We start from the raw sequence: 19,254 nt of genomic DNA on the forward strand, positions 1-19,254 counted from the left end.
TTAGTGTATCTGTGTACCAGGGCTTTGATCAGAATAAAGATGGGCATGGGTTGGTCTATCCGAGTCTTTCAATTCTGGAAATCACTTTATGTCTAGGATGTCATTTCAGCTTTTCCTTGGTATACTATGAGGTAGATACTAGTAATTTAGGTACTATTGTTTCCATTTTACAAGTCAGGAAATTGAGGCTCACATTGAAAAACTTGTCAGCAGTCACATGGTGTAAGCAGCAGGATGTGAGTTCAGATTTTTTCAAACACTGTTATTCTATTCACTCATTGACTCTTGTGGGGAATTTGCCATAGAGAAAGAGTATATTGAATGCAGCTATTTGTTTTCAGCAAAAGTCACCCCACTCTAGAATTTATTCTTGTTTGAAATCATTCCATGAAAAAACCTCAGACCTGAAGATTTTTGTCTTATGAAAATCTCATTGTTTTACCACTTCATCATTTCAATCTCAGCCACTCCCCCAACACTAAACTTTTTTCTCTTAACCCTTAATCCCTCTGTGACTTTCCTGTCCAAAGCTCATCAGTCTCTTGCCCCATTGCCCTTCCTGTTCTTCTCCGACACAAACTCTCATTATCTCTGCTCCTGCTCTGGAGCAATGGAGAACTGGTAAAACACTCTTAAAATAATTGTCTGGTCCCCCTAGGAGCCTACATCACATTCACTTCAGCCAGCCCTTTGATCTGCTTTTTGCATTACTCCTGATTCTCCAGCACATCCCTCACAACCTCTGTTCTGGTCATTCTCCTAACTCTTTGAGACCCAGCTTCTCATCCATAACTCTCAGTACCCAGCACACGACATCAGCTCCTACTTTGCTGAAAAAAATCAAAGCCATTCTGCATGTTTTCTGATCTCTCCCTTATTTCATTCCTCCTGTATCAGGAGAAGCAACAGAGCTCAACCACCAAAGTGCCAACTCTCCACATGAACCTTGCTCCCCTCCCTTCCTATTCCTCCAGGACCTTTTTCCATTGACCTCCTTGCTTTCCCTCTCACACATCTCTAGTGTCCCCCTCCACTAATTTCTTCTTTCTCTCCTACAAACATGCCATACAAGTAAACTTGACCTTAAGTATAGGCCCAGGCTCTCTCTCTCTCTCTCTCTCTCTCTCTCTCTCTCTCTCTCTCTCTCTCTCTCTCTCTCTCTCTCCCTCTTCACTGTTAAACTTCACTTCTATGCCACTCAGGTTCCTCCAATCTGGTTTCTTTCTGTTCTTCCCCTTTGGAACTTGTATCTACAAGATTAGCCATGACCTCTCAGTCCTTATCCTGCCTAACCTTTACCCCTTTCTTCTTATAAACAAGTTCCTTACTACACAGCTGAGCGCTAGACTTTGCATACAGGTACCATTCATGGCATTTCCAATTCCCACCCACCAACTTGTCATTTATTTCTTTCATTTTCCTCTTTGGTAAAGGGAGACAGGTGGACAGCATAATCAATAGGATAATTCTATAATTTTTTCCCATTAAGATCAGCGATCTTTAGACAGTATTGGTCCTCAAAATGTGGAAAGCCTTCGATCCTTGGAGCCAACAATCACTTCATCACTCTTTGGCTGTGCTATCACATCCCCCAACTGGATGACTAATAACTCATTGGCTCAATGTGTTTAATAAAGCAACAGACCCAGAAATGTCTGTCTTTGTTGAATGGAGGCAAGATTCAAGATCATTGCACGTGGTTGCTCTGGATGTTTCTGCTGCATATCTTGTCCCTTTATACAGATCCTACCCAAGGCATTTCTCAATAGTTTTATAATTGCGCAGTCACTATGGGTTAGAGTATTAGAGATTTAGTGTGATAAGGAACTTCAAAGGTCTTCAACTCTACTCCATTCATTCTAAAAATTAAGTGTCTTACCCATGGTCACACAACTAACTACTAAGTTTCTGAGGAAGAATTTGTACTTGGCTCTTTCTGACTGCAAGTCGACTGTTTGATTCACACATCTCTTTTGTTGCCACTCAGGAGGGACTTGAACCAGTTCTTCTTAACTCTAAGGTTGGCTTCCTTCCTTCCATACACAAAGTGCTTAATATTTGTTGAGCTGAATTTAATTAGGATTTTTCCATATGACTATTTGTTGATATTCCTTCCCTGTCCTGGAAATGCATTCACTCTTTTTGTTTTTTTGTTTTTTTACGTTTTTGCAAGGCAATAGGGTAAAGTGAATTGCCCAAGGTCACACAGCTAGGTAATTATTAAATGTCTGAGGCTGGATTTGACTCAGGTTCTCCTGATTCCAGGGCTGATGCTCTATTCACTGCACCACCAAACTACACCATGCATTCATTTTTTTAGAGACATCAGATATATGAGGGACCTTCAGAATAGAAATTCACTTTTAAAGTATTCACTACAATAGAGGCAATATAGGGGAGATTATTTTACCGTAAATGCTGATTTGAGTCCAGAGCAGATAGATGTTCCTCCCGAAGCAACACCAGGTAACTTTGTAATAAGGGTGTTCCTTTGAGCATCGGTCTCTATCTGTATCAGGTCACTTTGAACAGAGGCTGCACTGTCAAATGTGACCATGCCAGCCCAGGATCCCTTTTCAATGATCTGAAGCAGGAAGAGTTTTGAGGCTTGATTCAATCGATTTAGTCGGTCCTCATTCTGAATGGAAAACATAAATCAAATTGGTAAATGGTTATTTTCAAGCAAGAATTGACTAAGCCCATACACATGATTCTAGGGGCTCTAGGTACATTGTTGGACACTTTGAGTTCTCCAAGACTAGGACAGCAGAATATAAGCTCTGGAGTGTGATAGGTTAAGAAGGATTTAAGGAAGGGCTTGGATAAGCTGTATATTTGCTATCTGAAGATGAGGTCACACATCACCAGGTGACCATAGGGGCATGGATGCTTCAGCCACAGTAGTTCTCAAAGTTTAAGTGGTGCAATGGATTCTTTGCATTGGTTGTTAACAAATTAGGAGATTCTCAGAGCATTGAAAAATGGAATTGTAATGTTAATAATATTAATAAGTGGTATTGTACTTCTATGAAATTATTTCATATTTTATAATTAATTTAATCACTGGAAAAGAGCTATCATGTAGAAAAGGGATTAGATTGTGATTTCACTGGTTTACAGGCCTCCTAAATAAGGAAATTCTCTCTATCAAGGCAGGTTGGTTCCTTCACTGGAACTTACATTTTCAGAGAATTGTCTAAACAGTACATGTCAGATGTGAGATCGGAGACCAGATGTTCCAAACTCAAAGATCAGCTATTCATACTCTATTATCACATTGTCTCTTAATGAATTCTTTTTGACCAAATAACAAATCAAATTGTGTTCTAGGGTTTCTAAACCAGTGGCAAACGGTGGCATAGAATACAGAGTGCCCACATTAATGTAGTCATTTGAGGACCTTTTGCTGGTTCTTTAATGTATGGAATCTGGGATAAACTTTTAGGTAAGGTATACAATGCCTTTGCACAATCAACAACAAAGAAGAAAAATATGAAGTCATACAAAGTTGACTGGTTAGTTTTGCTAACGGACACTGCAGATGTCCATAGGCTAGGAAACTAGCTGCAGAACAAATTCTTAATTTAGTCACTCTTTGATAATCAAAATGTCATCTTGATTCAGGGAAACACTGGTCATGAATCTTTGTTGGAGAAAAGAGGAGCGGAGCAAGTATGAATATGAGGGCTTAAAGGGGAAACTTGGTGAAAGGTGCATGATTCCCTGCTTCCTAATTTCTTTTTTTTTGGTGGGGGGTTACAAGGCAAATGGGGTTAAGTGGCTTGCCCAAGGCCACACAGCTAGGTAATTATTAAGTGTCTGAGACTGGATTTGAACCCAGGTACTCCTGACTCCAAGGCCGGTGCTTTATCCACCACGCCACCTAGCCGCCCTCCTAATTTCTTTTAAACCATGAGATCAATATAATGTCTAACAAGTACAAGATTCTATGATTTCACCATATGATGTAAACACTCCCCCCAGCCTCCAGGAGAATGGGGCAGGTTTGGCTTACGGCCATGCTTCCAGACTTATCCAGAACTAAGCACAAGATCCTTTCTCTAATTTGCTTCAATGAGAAGGTGGGCTTGGGTGGTTGTGCTGCTGTCATAGGAGTGGATGTCTTGTAGTCATCAGAATCTTGAATCACTTCCCATGTGCTCCTGAGGTTGCACTTCTTGTTTTGAGGATTTGGAGCCTCTTTGTTATGGTTATTTTCTGTACAGAATTCAACCACCTGAAAAGTGAAACGGCATGATAAATGTGAAAACTATAATACAGGGTTACCTAACTTGAATCTATGAACTAGGTTTTGAAAAGACATTTTTATAATTTTAAAATATAATTGGTTTTGCTTGTCCTTCTGAGTATTTTATTTTATGCAGTTCAGACTTGATCATGTGAAGGGGTCCAAAGACTTCATCAGAGTATCAGAGCACTGATAGGTCTATGACACAAAAAGGTAAGAATACCTACTATGAACCATAAATATAACCCAATGATGATTTAGGGAAGGAATAACTCATTTGAAAAACTCTTCAATATTACTAGGATTCTAGTTCTGTCTGCTCTTTCTACTATCTTGACTAAGTCATTTAATTGTAGTTGTCACTGTAGAAGGAACAATATCAAATGGTAAAGGAGATAAAGATTGTGAAGAAACTTTGAAGTATGTCATTTTGTGACAAGAAGAGAAGTCTCAACAGGAGCAGGATAGCCTTATACAAATATTTTATGTTCTATAAATGGAAAAGATCTTAGACTTGTGCTTGACCCTGACTAGATGAGATGTGTGGGGTGTTTGTGTGTGTGTGTGTGTGTGTGTGTGTGTGTGTGTATCTTTGTGTGTGTGTGGGAGGGAATGCTCAGAATTAGGATCAGTGTCTGGAAGTTACAGAAAATCAGATTTTTAGCTCCATGTAAAGAGAAACTTACCAAGAGTTAAAGCCTTCCAGAAATAGAATGAACTACATCCCAGAAGCAATAAGCACCTCATTCCTTGATGGAGGGCTTTCCCCCATTACTGGGCATCTTCAACTGAATAAGCCAATTGAAGGTTGTGGAAGAAATTTAAACTATAGTCAAATGTGGCGTAGGACCGCATTTGAGCTTTCTCATAGCTAAATTCTATGTTTTTATTTTCACATTTGCTGAGCACTCTTGGAGGTTTCATGTACTTGATCATTGCCATGGAGAATCATTAGATTGGTAGCAAGGGGAGTTCTCCAAGTTAGGTAACTTTGATCCTTGTTAGGGGGTAAGTTAATCTAACATAGATGGGCACAGGTGCCCCTAAGCAAAACAGAACTGCATCTGCACTGTATAGCTGTCTCTCTTTTCTGGATTTCCAAATCACATAGAAATGGGGTGCTCTCCCAGCACCATAGACCACATTCAGTTCAGTCTCTTAGAGGCCCTGGTGCTTGAAGAGAATGCGTACCCCTATATTAGATGTAGTGAGGAAACAATGAAGTGCCATATAAGGAAGCACAGTTAATATATTTATCATATGTTCAATTAATTCAAAATTGGGTGGAAAGACTAATATGTGGGACAACAGGACTAGATCCAAAAGCTCTCAGCAGGCCCCTAGTATTAGTCAGTCAAAAAAACATTTATCAAACACTTATTATGAGCCAAACCAGAAAAGGAACTAATTGAACTACAATCCCATTAAAGAGTAGCTGCTTGATTAATGTTTCTTGAATTGAGTTGGATTGAATTAAATTGAATTAAAACAACTCAAATTAATTATACCAATGTAACATAGTGGGTTTATAGTCAGGTAAAAAAATGAACTCAAATCCCATCTCAGATAGTAATGACCTTGGAAAAATCACTTATCTTCTGTCAGCCTCAGTTTCCTCATCTATAAAATGGGGATAATAATAGGACCTACCTACCATGGTTGTTGGAGGATAAAAATGACATAATATTTGTAAAGGGCTTTGGAGATTCTAAGGCACTGTATAAATCTATTATAATCATTAAACAACTAGGCTGAAACTTTTATCATTCCCTAAGGATAGGATTAAAAATGATAGAATTAGGGCAGCTTGGTAGGCGGTGCAGTGGATAGAGCACTGACCCTGAGAACCTGAGTTCAAATTTGACTTCAAACAACAATTACTTAGGTGTATGACCCTAGGCAAATCATTTGACTCCATTGCCTTGCAAAAAAAAGTAATAGAATAACTCCTGAACTTTTTACCCACAAATATTTTTGCAGTTTTATTGTGTCTCTGTGCACCAGTTGTACCTTGTTTTATTTGGGTCTTTTCATGATATTATTGACTGATCTGTGCGTGTTATTTCATTCTTTCTAGCTCAAACAGTTTTACATAAAATAATTGGATCCTCAGTGATGAAAAGCTCCCCCCTCAAGCCAAATTATTGTTCTTTTTTCTTTCAAGTCACATATGGAATTTGCTGGTTTTTATATTTAACACCAAGACAGATAATTAGGTCAAATTTACTCCTTAAAAGCATGCAAGATGGGAAAAAGGAAATTTAGGAACTTTATATATATATGTATATATGTATGTATGTATATATGTATGTACTATTTCTAGGATGATTTTTTGATTGGGGTTTTGGATTCAGAGACCAATTCAGTTAGGTACTTTCTACCTTTCTGAAAGCTTACGGTTTTTGTATCGTTCAACCAAACAATTGTACCCAATTCTTCATGATCAAATGAACCACAGAATTTTATCCGAGGTCTTCTTTGTTTTTTTCCATGGAACTATATATCTCATCATCTGCCAGCCTCTTTCCCTTTTGCCTTCAATCTCTCTCAACATCACAGGTCTTTTACAATTAGGCCCATCTTTGTAGTGGCCAGAATATTTAAGCTTCAGCTTCAGTATTTGACCATCTAGTGAATAGCCTGAATCAATTTCTTTTTTTTTTTTTTTTAGGTTTTCGCAAGGCAATGAATAGGGTTAAGTGGCTTGCCCAAGGTCACACAGCTAGGTAATTATTAAGTGTCTGAGGCTGGATTTGAACTCAGGTACTCCTGACTCCAGGGCTGGTGCTCTATCCACTGTGCCACCTAACCACCCCACTGAATTAATTTCTTTAAGTATTGAGTGATTTGACTCTCAAAAGTTCTCTAGCATCACAGTTCAAAAGCTTAGATTCTATGGTGCTTAGTTTTCCTTATAGTTTTCTTATAGTTTTCTTACAGTTTGCCAACACTCATAGCCATACTTTGCAACTGGAAAAACCATATTATTAAATATATGGACTTTTTTCAGTGAGGTGATACATCTCTGCTTTTTAATATGCTGTCCTGATTTGCCATAGCTTTCCTTCCAAGGAGCAAGGGTCTTTTAGTTTCATGACTTCAGTCACATCTCCAATGATCTTTGAACCTAAGAATATAAAATCTTTCAATTCTCTCTCTCTCTATTTACCAGGAAGTAATGGCAGGATCTTAGTTTTTTTTTTTAATTAAGCATTGTCAACTTTTACACTCTCGCCTTTCATCTTTATCAAGACTCCTTAATTCTCTTCTGCCATCAGAGTGAAGTCATATACATATCTGAGATTGTTGATATTTCTCCTGTCGAACTCATTTCTTTTTTATTTTTAAGTTATTTTGCAAGGCAATGGGGTTAAGTGGCTTACCCAAGGCCACACAGCTAGGTAATTATTAAGCGTCTGAGGCTGGATTTGAACTCAGGTACTCCTGACTCCAGGGCCAGTGCTCTATCCACTGTGCCACCTAGCCGCCCCAAACTCATTTCTGATATTTGATTCATCCAGCCGAATATTTCACATGATGTACTTGCCTTTACATTAAATAAACAGGGTCACAATATATACAGGCTTGTGGTACTCCTTTTCCAATCTTAAAGCTATCAGTTGCTCCATGTTTGTGACTAACTCGCTTCTGACCTCCACACATATAGGTGAGAAAACTGAGGCTGACAGAAGATAAGTTCTTGACCCATAAACAAGTTAGATGATGTGATATGCCTATTTCTTTGAGAACATGTCACACTTTGCTGTGATTCTCACAGTCAAAAGTTTTAGGGTAGTCAAATAAAACAGAAGGAGGTGTTTTTCTAGAACTCCTTTGTTTTCTCCATAATCCAAGCAAAGGTTGACAATTTGGTCTCTAGTTACTCTACCTTTCAAAGATCATCCTGTTCTTGTTATAATTCTCAATTTGAATATTGCTAAAATCTAGTTTGGGAAATCTTAAGTATCATCTTGCTAGTATGTGAAATAAAGTCAACTATTCCATAATTTGAGCACTCCTTGGCAATGCCCTTCTTTAGAATTGGGATGTGAATTAATCTTTATTCAATCCAGTGATCATTATTGTTTTCAAAATTTGCTGGTTTATTGAGTGCAGCACTTAAACAGCATTTTGGATTTTAAATGGAATTCCATCATCTCCATTACTAGCGTTAGTATTAGCTATGCTTCTTAAAGCTCACCTGACTTCATTCTCCAGGATTTTTGACTCTAGAGCTGTAACCATATTATTTGAGGTTATTGGTAATATTAAGAACTTCCTTGTATAGTTCTTTTTTGTATTCTTGCCACTTCTTAATCTCTACTGCTTCTGTTAAATTTGTGCTATATTTGTTTTATCATGCCCATTTTTGTATAAAATGTTCCCTTTATAGCTCCAATTTATATGAAGAGATCTCTTGTCTTTCCCATTCAATTGTTTCCTTCTATTTCTTTGTATTGTTCATTTAAGAAAGTCTTATTTCTCCTTGGTATTATGGGGAATTCTGCATTTAGTTGGCAATACCTTTCCCCTTTCCTTCTTTCCTCAGTTTTTTGTAAAGCCTCATCAGACAGCCAGAAAGTCAAAGGCTTAGCTTAATGTGTCTCCCCAGCCCCCCAAATTAGAAGACTGCTTCTTTCAGTCAGTCAATAAGCATTTGGCCTTTGAACCAAAAGGCTGAAATCATTGAGATTTAAAAACCTGCTCTAAACTTATGAATATGCATTAATAGGTTTCAAAAGACTAGAAACATTGTATAATAATACCAATAAAGTTATAAGATAATGTTTAACGAAAGGATAAACATCAAAAAGAGCTATTGAGATCCAAGACAGTTCCAAAGGATTTATGAAGAAAAATGCTATTCACCTCCAGAGAAAAAACTAATAGAGTCTGAATGCAGACCAAGGAATCCTTTCTTTTAAAACTTTATTGGGTGTGGTTGTTTGTTTTCTTTTGCAAGGTGGCTAATAAATACTTTGGCAAGGCTAAACATATATAGTCTATAGCAATTGTTTGTCTTCTCAAAGGGGAGAAGGGAGGCAATATGGAACTCAAATCTGTTTTAAATGACTTGTAAAAATTGTTTTTATATGAATTGAGGAAAAAAAGATATTGAGACTATTCTGATCTAACACCCAAGAACACATTCCCCCTCAAAGTTTAAAATTTACCTATTTATTTTAAGGATTGAAGGAGTATTTAATTTCAAGATCTTAAAAGAGACTGGCCAAAGTGTATGGGGAGTAAGGAGAAGGGGAAGAGGACAGTAGAGGTTTAGAGCTGTAAAGGTGGTGTTATCCTGTATTCTCTTGATTTTGTATCTCATCCTTTAGAGACATCATGGCTTACTGAGGGGCTACCCAGCCCATGGGCCCTGCCTCAGGACATCTGGGCAGATGTTTTGATAGAGCATGTCACAGAAAGAGCCCTAAGCTAGCAATGGGACCAGGCACCGCTCACTTCATTTCATCAAGTCTCTGTTTCCTCATGAATGAAGTAAGAATGAAGGTTATTGCAAATGAGGTTATTCTAACATCAAATAAGAAGGTAAAGGCAAAATATCTTGTAAACCTTAACATTAAATAAATGCCAATTCTTAGGGCTAGAACCTGCCCTATTTTTTTTAAGTTTACAAACTTCAGAATCAATGATCCAAATACTTACAGAACCGATGCTTTGCATGAACATGATGGAGGCTTTTGCTTTCTGACTTTGGTCAGGTAAGAAAAAACAATCTTTATGATACATTCCTGTTGAAGTTTTACTGCATGATCTGATTGAACAGCTGCCACCCGAACAAAAATTCATCCTATTTTGACCCTTGATTTCTTCAGAACATCTGAAAATATATTGGGATTAAATTTTAAGAACATTAATTCATTTAAAACCACCCCAATCACATTATTTCTTAATCACAGAGGGTATGTGTATCAAGCATCCCATTTAGGCAGCAAAGTCTTAGACAACTGGAAAGAACCATTTCCATTTGGCAGATATCTCGTGGTGGGAAATTTAGGTGGCTCTTTGGAATATCCTGATGCTAGCCTGTCTATAGGGAGAACCATAAAAGCTTTACTGAGGTCCTTGGCTGTGTTGCTCACAAGGATGGGATCTGGGTTTTTCATTGTCATCTTCATGGGAATTTAGAGAGAATCTGTCTCATTCTCAGCAAATGTAGTAACTGTTCATTGTTGTCATATGGGGCAGCTAAGAATCTTTATCTGTATTCCTTAGAATCCAATGTGCTTTCCATTGACCCCATTCATAAGGTTTATTCATTCATTAGGAGAAAAGTGTTCAGCAGAATATCTATCAGAGCCCTCTGGCCCAGTCAAACACGAAGAGGAATCAAGAGCACTGTGAAAACTTGTGTCCCTCCCAAATTCCTTGTATTAACTTCACATCTATTTTGTGTATGTTTCTATGAGTCCATGTTGTTTCCCCCCAAAATCTCTGTGAGTCAAGACTTTCACTTTCCCATTTGCATCCCCAGCACCTAGGATAGCACCAGGGGCTTCTTTACTGCTGGTGGAATGACTGATGGTAAACCTTTTGTTAACCCCAATATGGAGAGCAATATGGGTTTCCTGCAGGGAAATTTTCCCTCCTTGAGAGCTGTAATTATCCACTGTACTTTAGCACTGAGAAGTAGTAGAATGTTGCCTGTGCTTCCTCCTAAAATTATTCAATAACCTGAGAAAATAGGCTGATTGTGGAGGAGGAGAAAGGAAAAGGCCCAGGTCGTCCTTTGGTGCAGTGAGGGTGTGACATTCTGGCATTCTGGGGGAATTTTCTGTCTCTGTCCATCAAGGTATACTGCTGCTGTCTTGGGGAAGCAGTAAGGACATGGACTAGGTCTATCTCCCTAGAGGTAGCTCATATCTGAGGTCATGTTTGTATGTGTTTCAGATATATATATATATATATATATATGCATATATATATATAATATACATATTGATAGCAAAGAGTTTTGTGCCTCCAATTCAGAAAAATGTCTATTTTTTAATATAACTGCCTCTGCTTTGAAGTATACAGGGGTAGGAGCCAGCCAACTCTTAATCAAAGAAGTAAAATTGATGCTACACACACCATTATTCTAGTCTATAGATGAAAAGAAAAGCAATCTTGATACTGAAAATCACTTTAAAAAGTTAATTCAAGTTGAAGATTTCAATTTAATCTGTTTCACAAGAGTTAAAAGAAGTTAATCATACCTTACTGGTAAAATTTTTCCATTAGACTTGTAGAAACGCTCCTCATCATTGTATTCCTCAAACACTCCCCAGCGTAACTGGGCCCATTCATGAACTAAAATTTTACCTGTGGGAATATATTTGAAATGCAGTAATATAGCTGCTTCTATAGTTCAGTGATCCTGTGACCGTTTCCTCAGATCTGTGTGGGTATTCCCTTCATCAATATAGATCGTTCCCTAGTCATGTTGTCTTCTGTGATATTCTATTCAGGGTCTCCCAGGGTAGAAAAGTTCCCCAATGCTTTGAAACTCTCCTAGATCTTTTAGATTTCTTGATTACCAGTATACTATTCAAGACAGCTAAGTGATGTAGGGGATAGAGTGCCGTGATGGAGTCAGGAAAATTCAAGTTCACAACTGGCCATTACACACTTAGGAACAAGTCTTTTCATCTTTGCCTCATTTTCCTCAACTGTAAAACAAATATCCATATAAAGTACCTAGTCTGGCACATAATAGATGATAATAAAATTTTCCTCCTTACTTCCCTCTGTTCCTCCCTCCTTACTTTCTTCCTTCCTTCCTTCCTTCCTTCCTTCCTTCCTTCCTTCCTTCCTTCCTTCCTTCCTTCCTTCCTTCTTCACCTCACTGTTACTTAAATAATTGAATAGATCTATGATCTCATTAATTCAGTTTTAGTCATCGGTAGTACACATTTCAGTTCATCCATGTCTATCCATCTTATGTTATTACCTGACCCTCCCCCCCAAAAAAACCCCAAACCCCAAATCTTCAGAGGGAACCTAACCAGTACTCTGGGAGAGGAATGTATCTTTCTCTAGATTACTTGACATTGTATAAATACCAATTGATATCAATTATCTTTCATTTTCCTACACAGTACATGATTTTTATTTTTTCTGTCCTTTGATTATTTTGTAGGAGGTTTTTTTGACCTCTGGTACATTTGTTACATTTAATATTAGTAGATTCCATGTCTAGAATGTATTCCTTCCTTATCTCTCCTTTTTAGAATCTTCATCTTCTTTTAAGGTTCAGCTCAAGCACTCTCTCTGCCTTGAAGCTTTCTCTGATCTCTCTTTCTGGTTGCTGATCCTTTCCCCCTCTTCACATTATGATGAATTATATTATTCTTGGGATATGTTGACTAGCACTGTGTTGTACTAGACTAAAGGTTGATTTCAATCCAGATCCCTATGAAACCTTGGGTATATCACTTAAAGTCCCTGGGCCTCAGTTTCTTCATGTTCCAGTTGAAATAATTTGACTAAATTTCCTCTAAGGGTCCCTTCTAGCCCTAAATCTTTGAGCCTATGATCCCATAGAGTTACTCTCTTGTTTAAAAAACAAAACAAAACTTGATAAACTCCCTATTACACCAGGATAAAATGCAGACCACTCAAACTGATCTTTATGGCCTTCCAGATTCTAACTCCAACTTAGCTCCCTCTTACTTCCCTTTATGCCCTTTATATTTCAGTCAAATTGAATAATTGACTTTTCCTAGAATTCAACTTGCAGTCTCTTTCCTCTGCGTATTTGCCTAAGCTCTGCCGCGTTTCTAGTATGCATGTCCTTCTTATCACGGGCTTTCAGAATCCTTATCTTCATTTAAAACTTCAGTACTACCTCTTCTGTGAAGTCATCACCTATATTATTAGTCCACACTCACTCTCTTTTCAAATATTCCTCAAGTTCACTGACTGATCTCTCATTTCCTCTTTATTCCTTGCTCTGTTTTCTCATTCTCTTTGATTCTCTATGTCTGTCTTGTGTCCTTCTAGTAAATCATGGCCTAACTGAGGGTGGAGAATGTTTCATTTTTATCTATCTTCTACACTTTCCTTAATACCTCACAAATGGTGAGTACTTAGAAATATTTGTTGAATTTGTAAAAAAATCAAATTAGTTCTATTTGACTTTTTTATTTTAACAGCAGATTTTATTTAAATGTATTGAACTTTATGGAAAAATTTAGATTCTTCTGTTTATATTGTATGTTACAATGATTTATAAAGGTTTGATGTAAGAAATACTCTATTTGGACAGGTTCCCTAGAGCAATGATCTCCAAAGTAAAGGACAAGAATCCTGGTAAGTCAAACTAAGAGGTGCCCCGCAGGTTTCTAAGATGGACCTTCTTATACTTTTACTATTTCGCTTGGTAATTCATTAGATCTGGTGCATTTAATTACCATCTCTATACTGATGATGATCAAATCAACTTATTCTAGCCTAATCTCTCTACTGACTTCCGATGTCCAAACTCCAACTGTTCTCCAGACACCTTGAATTCATATCCTTAAAACTCAGTGTGTCCAAAACTGAACTCTTTCTCTTTTGCTTTAACCCTCTCCTCCCTATTACAGTAGAGGGCATTCTTCCAGTCCCTCATGCTCACAACCTAGGAGTCATTCAGGATTCGTCACCTCCACCTTCCAATCTGATTTTAGCTTTGCAGCATCTCTTGAATATGGCTCTTGCTCTCAACTTGATGTTTCCACCCCCTTAGTACAGACCTTCATTACCTCATCCCTGGACTGCTATAGCTTGCTGATGGATCTACCTGTTTAAGATCCCTCTCCTGTTCAATCCAACCTCCATTCAGTCACTAAAGTGATTTTCCTTTTTTTATTTTTCTGATGGAGAAGGTTGTCAAATAATTTTAGAAACTACTCATCTAAAACAAGGACATTTCCTAAGAAAAAGTAAAATACTGCTATCTCTTCTTAGATGAAAAGAAGCAATGTCCCTACAATCCTCTTGTCTAATCTGGATTTTCAACTCAAGAGAATCATATTCTATATACACTGTGAAACCTAAGCTATGAAATAAGCTTCAGACATAATACTAGATTATAATTAGCTGCTGTACCTGGTGGTCCATACTCTTTCAGCTTTTTCCCCAGTATGACATCAGGAGTTAAATGAATTCTTTCTCCTTTCTCTCCACACTGTCCAAATCGGTCAGTTCGTGGAACATCATGGTCTGGGGGATTAGGGACTTCAATGAGGATATCTGCCTAGAAATGTTTTTTAAAAGATTTGTTATATATAGAATATAATGAACAAAACTTGGAATATATGTTTTGAAAGATTCAGAAAAACTATTAATTTTCAGAGAATTGCATTTTAAAACATATCACATATGAGCTAATGTTTAATAAAACTTTTATCTAATTAAATACAATGCTTAATAAAAATAAGAGTTTAATGATCTTACATTTTTATAGGTCTCAAGTTTTGGTTTCTCATAGTCTGGTTTTGTCTGCCATGTCGTAGGAATCAAGATGGAGACTCCTTTGAAGTAAAATCTTTGTTCTGTGGCCTTATACAGGTAAGTTGAAGCCTCTGATACCACATCCTATGTGGAAAGAAGAAATCTATCAGGAAGCAAGACAGTTGATGGCAGGATAAACAACCAATCATTTAACTTCACAATGAAGATTGGTAGTATAAAAAAATTTAGTATTTCAATCAAGTGAAAATGGAGAAATGTGAATATGCTTGCATTTGGGTGAAAGTCAGGTGTACTGGGTAGAGGTTAAGGTCTGCTATTCTTTTCTTTTTTTATTTTTGCAAAGCAATGGGGTTAAGTGGCTTGCCCAAGTCCACACAGCTAGGTAATTATTATGTGTCTGAGGCCGGATTTGAACTCAGGTCCTCCTGACTCCATGGCTGGTGCTCTATCTACTGCACCACCTAGCCACCCCAAGGTCTGCTATTCTAAAAGCCCCATAATTATGCTATAATTTTGAATAAGAAATTTAACCAGATTCTCAGGGCCCTTACATGTGAAATAAGGGTCAGTTGTTCTCCTGGCATCACAGTTAACCAATTTTTCAGTAAGGGTAGATTGTTCAGGGTGCTTTAAGAGTCTTTGCCAAAGTTTCTCCAACTTTTATCATGAAACTTGGTAGATTTGTAAGACATTCTCAAACCATCCAGGGTTTGATGCATGTCCTTGTGGAGTCCTGAATTTGTTCCTCTCCATTCTTAGATTCCCTAAAGGACTTTGTAATGGGACATATTTCATTTAAACTCAGCTTGACAAAGTTTTTAAATGGATCAAAATGCCACTGGAGATGGAAAGAAAGCTACATTATACACTCTACTATTTAGGAGTTTACAATCTAATAAGTGAGGTGGGTAGGAGACTAATATAAGGAAATAGGTTTAATACAAGGTGAATAATAATTGAAAGGGGAAATAATAATTGGAAGGAGAAATATGAGCCCTGACCCCTTCCAGTTTGGGACTTCATGAAAGACAGGACTCTTCATAAGTCATCTAATCTCTCCAGGACCATTAGAGAATAGTTGCCAATCTGTATTGGTGCATTGGGGTTTCTTCTCTTAGGGTCTGTGAATTTGGGTTTTTCCCCATTTTTATCACTATAGAGCTTCTGGTAGGCAAAATTATCTTTGTGGAGACCCTGCAACTTTGTCATTATTTCTGTCTTAAGGCATGGCAGACATTATTATCCCTAATTTATAAATAAGGTAACTATTGATATCCTGAGAGATTAATAAACAGGAGAAACCAGATCATGTCTCTTCTACATTTTCCCAACTACATTTTCCCAAACCATCCTTTAGCTGAAAGCAAAACTTCTCCCTTTGAAAGGACATGTATTATTGTAACTCTCTTACCTTTATGTGTTGAATGAGTGTATCATCCTCTGGTAGAGTGGGGTCAATGGCAATGACAATATTTTCAAAGCCATTGTTATTCAGCTGAATGAGGGAAGCAGTTGTCTCCTGCAGCAGGTACAGGCTCAGGATGAAGATTAAATTCTTAAAGGACTCCATCCTTGCATGCCATAGAGTGTTGGTCCAGAGGCTCTCTCTCTTTCTGTATCCCTCTCTCACTTTTTCTTTATATATATAACATCATCTTCTAAGTTATCAGTGTTGGTTTATTATTGCTCTTTCAGCTAACCTATTTTGTCACTATCATTCTTTTTCCTAAGAATATGTGGCCTCAAATTTTGTGTACACTCAAATATTTCCTTTTGTCAGGGCATGCAATTAATCATTCCACATATTGGGATTGAGGGTGTGGAAGTCCCACACCCCATTTCATCAGAATAGACACACACACACACAAATATACACAGCTGGTAAGCCAAGGCAAATATAACTTTTTGACCTGTCTGAGATCCTGATTCCTCCCAGCAGAGCTCTGACTGAATCCATGTTACAATTATAAAGGTTATAAAGACTGAAAGTTTATAAAGGTGTAAAGGAAAATGGTGTAGTGGAAAGAGCTTGAAATTTGGAATTAGAGAACTTGGGTTTAAATTCTGGCCCCACCCTTCACCACCCATGTAACTTTGGGTAAAAAAATCACATCACTTTTCTTGACTTTAATGTCCTCATAGTTGAAATGAGGATCTTGAAGCATCTTCTAGTCCTGTGATCCTTAAGGTGTTGTCTTTCTCCATTAAAGTGTAAGATCTTATCTATGTGATGATATGTTTAATCTATCATCTATCTATCTATCTATCTATCTATCATCTGTCATCTATCTATCTCTCTATCTCTATCTATTTATCTATCATCTACCTACCTATCTACATATCTGTCTGTCTGTCTGTCTATGTCTGTCTGCCTGCCTATCTATCTATCTGGTTATCTATCGGTCTTCTAGACAGTAGATGGAATAGTGGATAGAGGACAGGAAGATCTGAATTCAAATCCTCTCTAAGGCACTTACAAGCTGTGTGATCCTAAAATGTCACTTAACTTCTCTCTGCCTCAGTTTTCTCAATTGCAAAGGGTGGATAATTACCACAATGTATCTCCCAGGGTTGTTATGAAGATCAAATGAGCTAACACAGGAAGTACCAGAAATACTAGCTATTAGTATAATTATCATCATCATCATCATCATCATCATCATCATCATCATCATCATCTCTTTAATTGATCACAGTATGCCCATATTCCTGCCTTGCCAAAATAAAAAGCTTTGACTCAGTGATCTCTAATCACCAGCTAAATTCTAAATCCTAAGATTCTTTGATCTGGCAATTCTGTTTGATCAGAACAAAGTTCAAACTCCTAATCCTAGTACTGGATGCTTTCTATAATTTTGCTGTCACTCTATGATCCTTTTTTAATTATTATTACTCTTCGCTGCTCCCCCCACAAGGTACAACTCTGCTCTTCCCTTACCCTTATGCTTTGTTGTCCCAAGATCATAGGGTTTGAGCTAGAAGGGACACCAGAGGCCATTTATTTCAATCCCCTCATTATTTAGATGAGGTAACTGCAGGGGTGGCTAGGTGGCGCAGTGGATAAAGCACCGGCCCTGGAGTCAGGAGTACCTGGGTTCAAATCCGGTCTCAGACACTTAATAATTACTTAGCTGTGTGGCCTTGGCCAAGCCACTTAACCCCATTTGCCTTGCAAAAACCTAAAAAAAGAAAAAAAACCTATTCACATTCTGTGGCCCTCAACCCTCTTTGATGAAAGTTCTCAGAACTTTCTCCTCCATCATGATAATTTCAAAGAATTCAACTGACTTACCAAACAAAAACACCATACTAGATGAGGTAACTGCAGCCCCAAACATTATAAGCTTTCCTTTTCTGTCTCATTTCTAAAAAGCATTTCCCTCTTTAGGAAATTCATACATACTTCATTTGGGGAATTAGTCCAGCTTTGGCATTTTATTGTCCTCTTGTCAAAAGTTTTGGAGGAACTGGCTAGAGGAAGAAATTGGAGGTCTAAATCTTGAAATCTTACTTACACAACTTAAGTGGTTTGAATGAAGTCACGCATTTAGTGGGAGAAGGATTCCATGTCTCCTAGCCTTTGCAACATTACCTTTAAATGAAGTGGGATAACATAAGTCAAAAGCCTAAAAATTAAAGCACTAAGAGGGAGAATAGAATATGAGTGATATTGGCCTTCCAGGGAAAGGTGAACCCACAATTTAATGGAGCTAGTGGATGGGTCATTATTCTGTTTTAATTAATTTGGTATTTGGGGATTGGGAAGGAAGTTTATGTGGGTACGCCTCCTCTTGATGCAGATTATAATCTTAGCATCTTCCTGCTTTGTGTTGCTCTTTTCCTTGTTCTTCCATAAGTCCCTCATGCTAGAAATCTTCCTTTTAATTAATTCACATTTTTGTAGGATCAAGATGTATTTCGGCATATTGGATAGAAATCTGACCTTAGCACTAAAGCACCTTTGTTAAAATTCTGCCTCTCACATATCCTGACTGTGTGACCCTGGTCAAGTCATCTAATTTTCTATACATTGCAGAGAGGGTGCCCATGTGCAGAGATAGAAGGAGATGCCTCATTTGGTGGTTCTCTATATCAATGAAATGACAGCTCTAGCCCTGAATCCCTATCCCTCAGAGGTACCACTATACCACCTAGACTGACTGCCTGTTATTTTTTTGTCACTCATTTTTGCAACATAAAGTTACCTTTGGTTCTAGTCATCCAGTCCTTCCATAATATCTTTTAGGGCCCTCCTTGCTTGGAAGTCAATGTTAAGGATATGCTTCTGTGTATTTATTTATCTTTGTTATATTGTTTATGTGGCACAGTGGATCTGGAGTCAGGAAGACCTGAGTTCAAATGCAGCCTCAGACACTTGCTAGCTATTTGACCCTGGGCAAATCACTTGTGTTTCACTTAAGTCACTTAATTTGCCTCAGTTTCCATTCATGTAAAAATGGTAATAATAATAATAATAATACCCACCTCCAAGGGTTGTTGTGAAGATAAAATGAGGTGATAATTATAAGGTGCTTAGCACAATG

At 37.7% G+C, this 19,254-nt stretch overlaps 1 protein-coding gene across 1 annotated transcript in view; it reads right to left on the bottom strand.

Moving 5' to 3' along the window:
- Positions 1-16,414, bottom strand: part of LOC141510977 (calcium-activated chloride channel regulator 1-like) — a 31,006-nt gene extending 14,592 nt beyond the window's left edge. Inside the window, exons 1-7 of the mRNA XM_074220345.1 lie at positions 16,122-16,414; positions 14,693-14,833; positions 14,345-14,492; positions 11,470-11,575; positions 9,917-10,091; positions 4,016-4,237; positions 2,411-2,638 (exon numbers count right to left, since the gene is read on the bottom strand). Coding sequence (XP_074076446.1) covers positions 2,411-2,638; positions 4,016-4,237; positions 9,917-10,091; positions 11,470-11,575; positions 14,345-14,492; positions 14,693-14,833; positions 16,122-16,280 — 1,179 coding nt within the window. The 5' untranslated portion in view covers positions 16,281-16,414. The remainder of the gene's footprint in view (positions 1-2,410; positions 2,639-4,015; positions 4,238-9,916; positions 10,092-11,469; positions 11,576-14,344; positions 14,493-14,692; positions 14,834-16,121) is intronic.
- Between the last annotated feature and the right edge of the window lie 2,840 nt (positions 16,415-19,254).

The sequence above is a fragment of the Macrotis lagotis genome, chromosome 2, assembly GCF_037893015.1.
Source record: "Macrotis lagotis isolate mMagLag1 chromosome 2, bilby.v1.9.chrom.fasta, whole genome shotgun sequence".
Taxonomy (NCBI): Eukaryota; Metazoa; Chordata; class Mammalia; order Peramelemorphia; family Peramelidae; genus Macrotis; species Macrotis lagotis.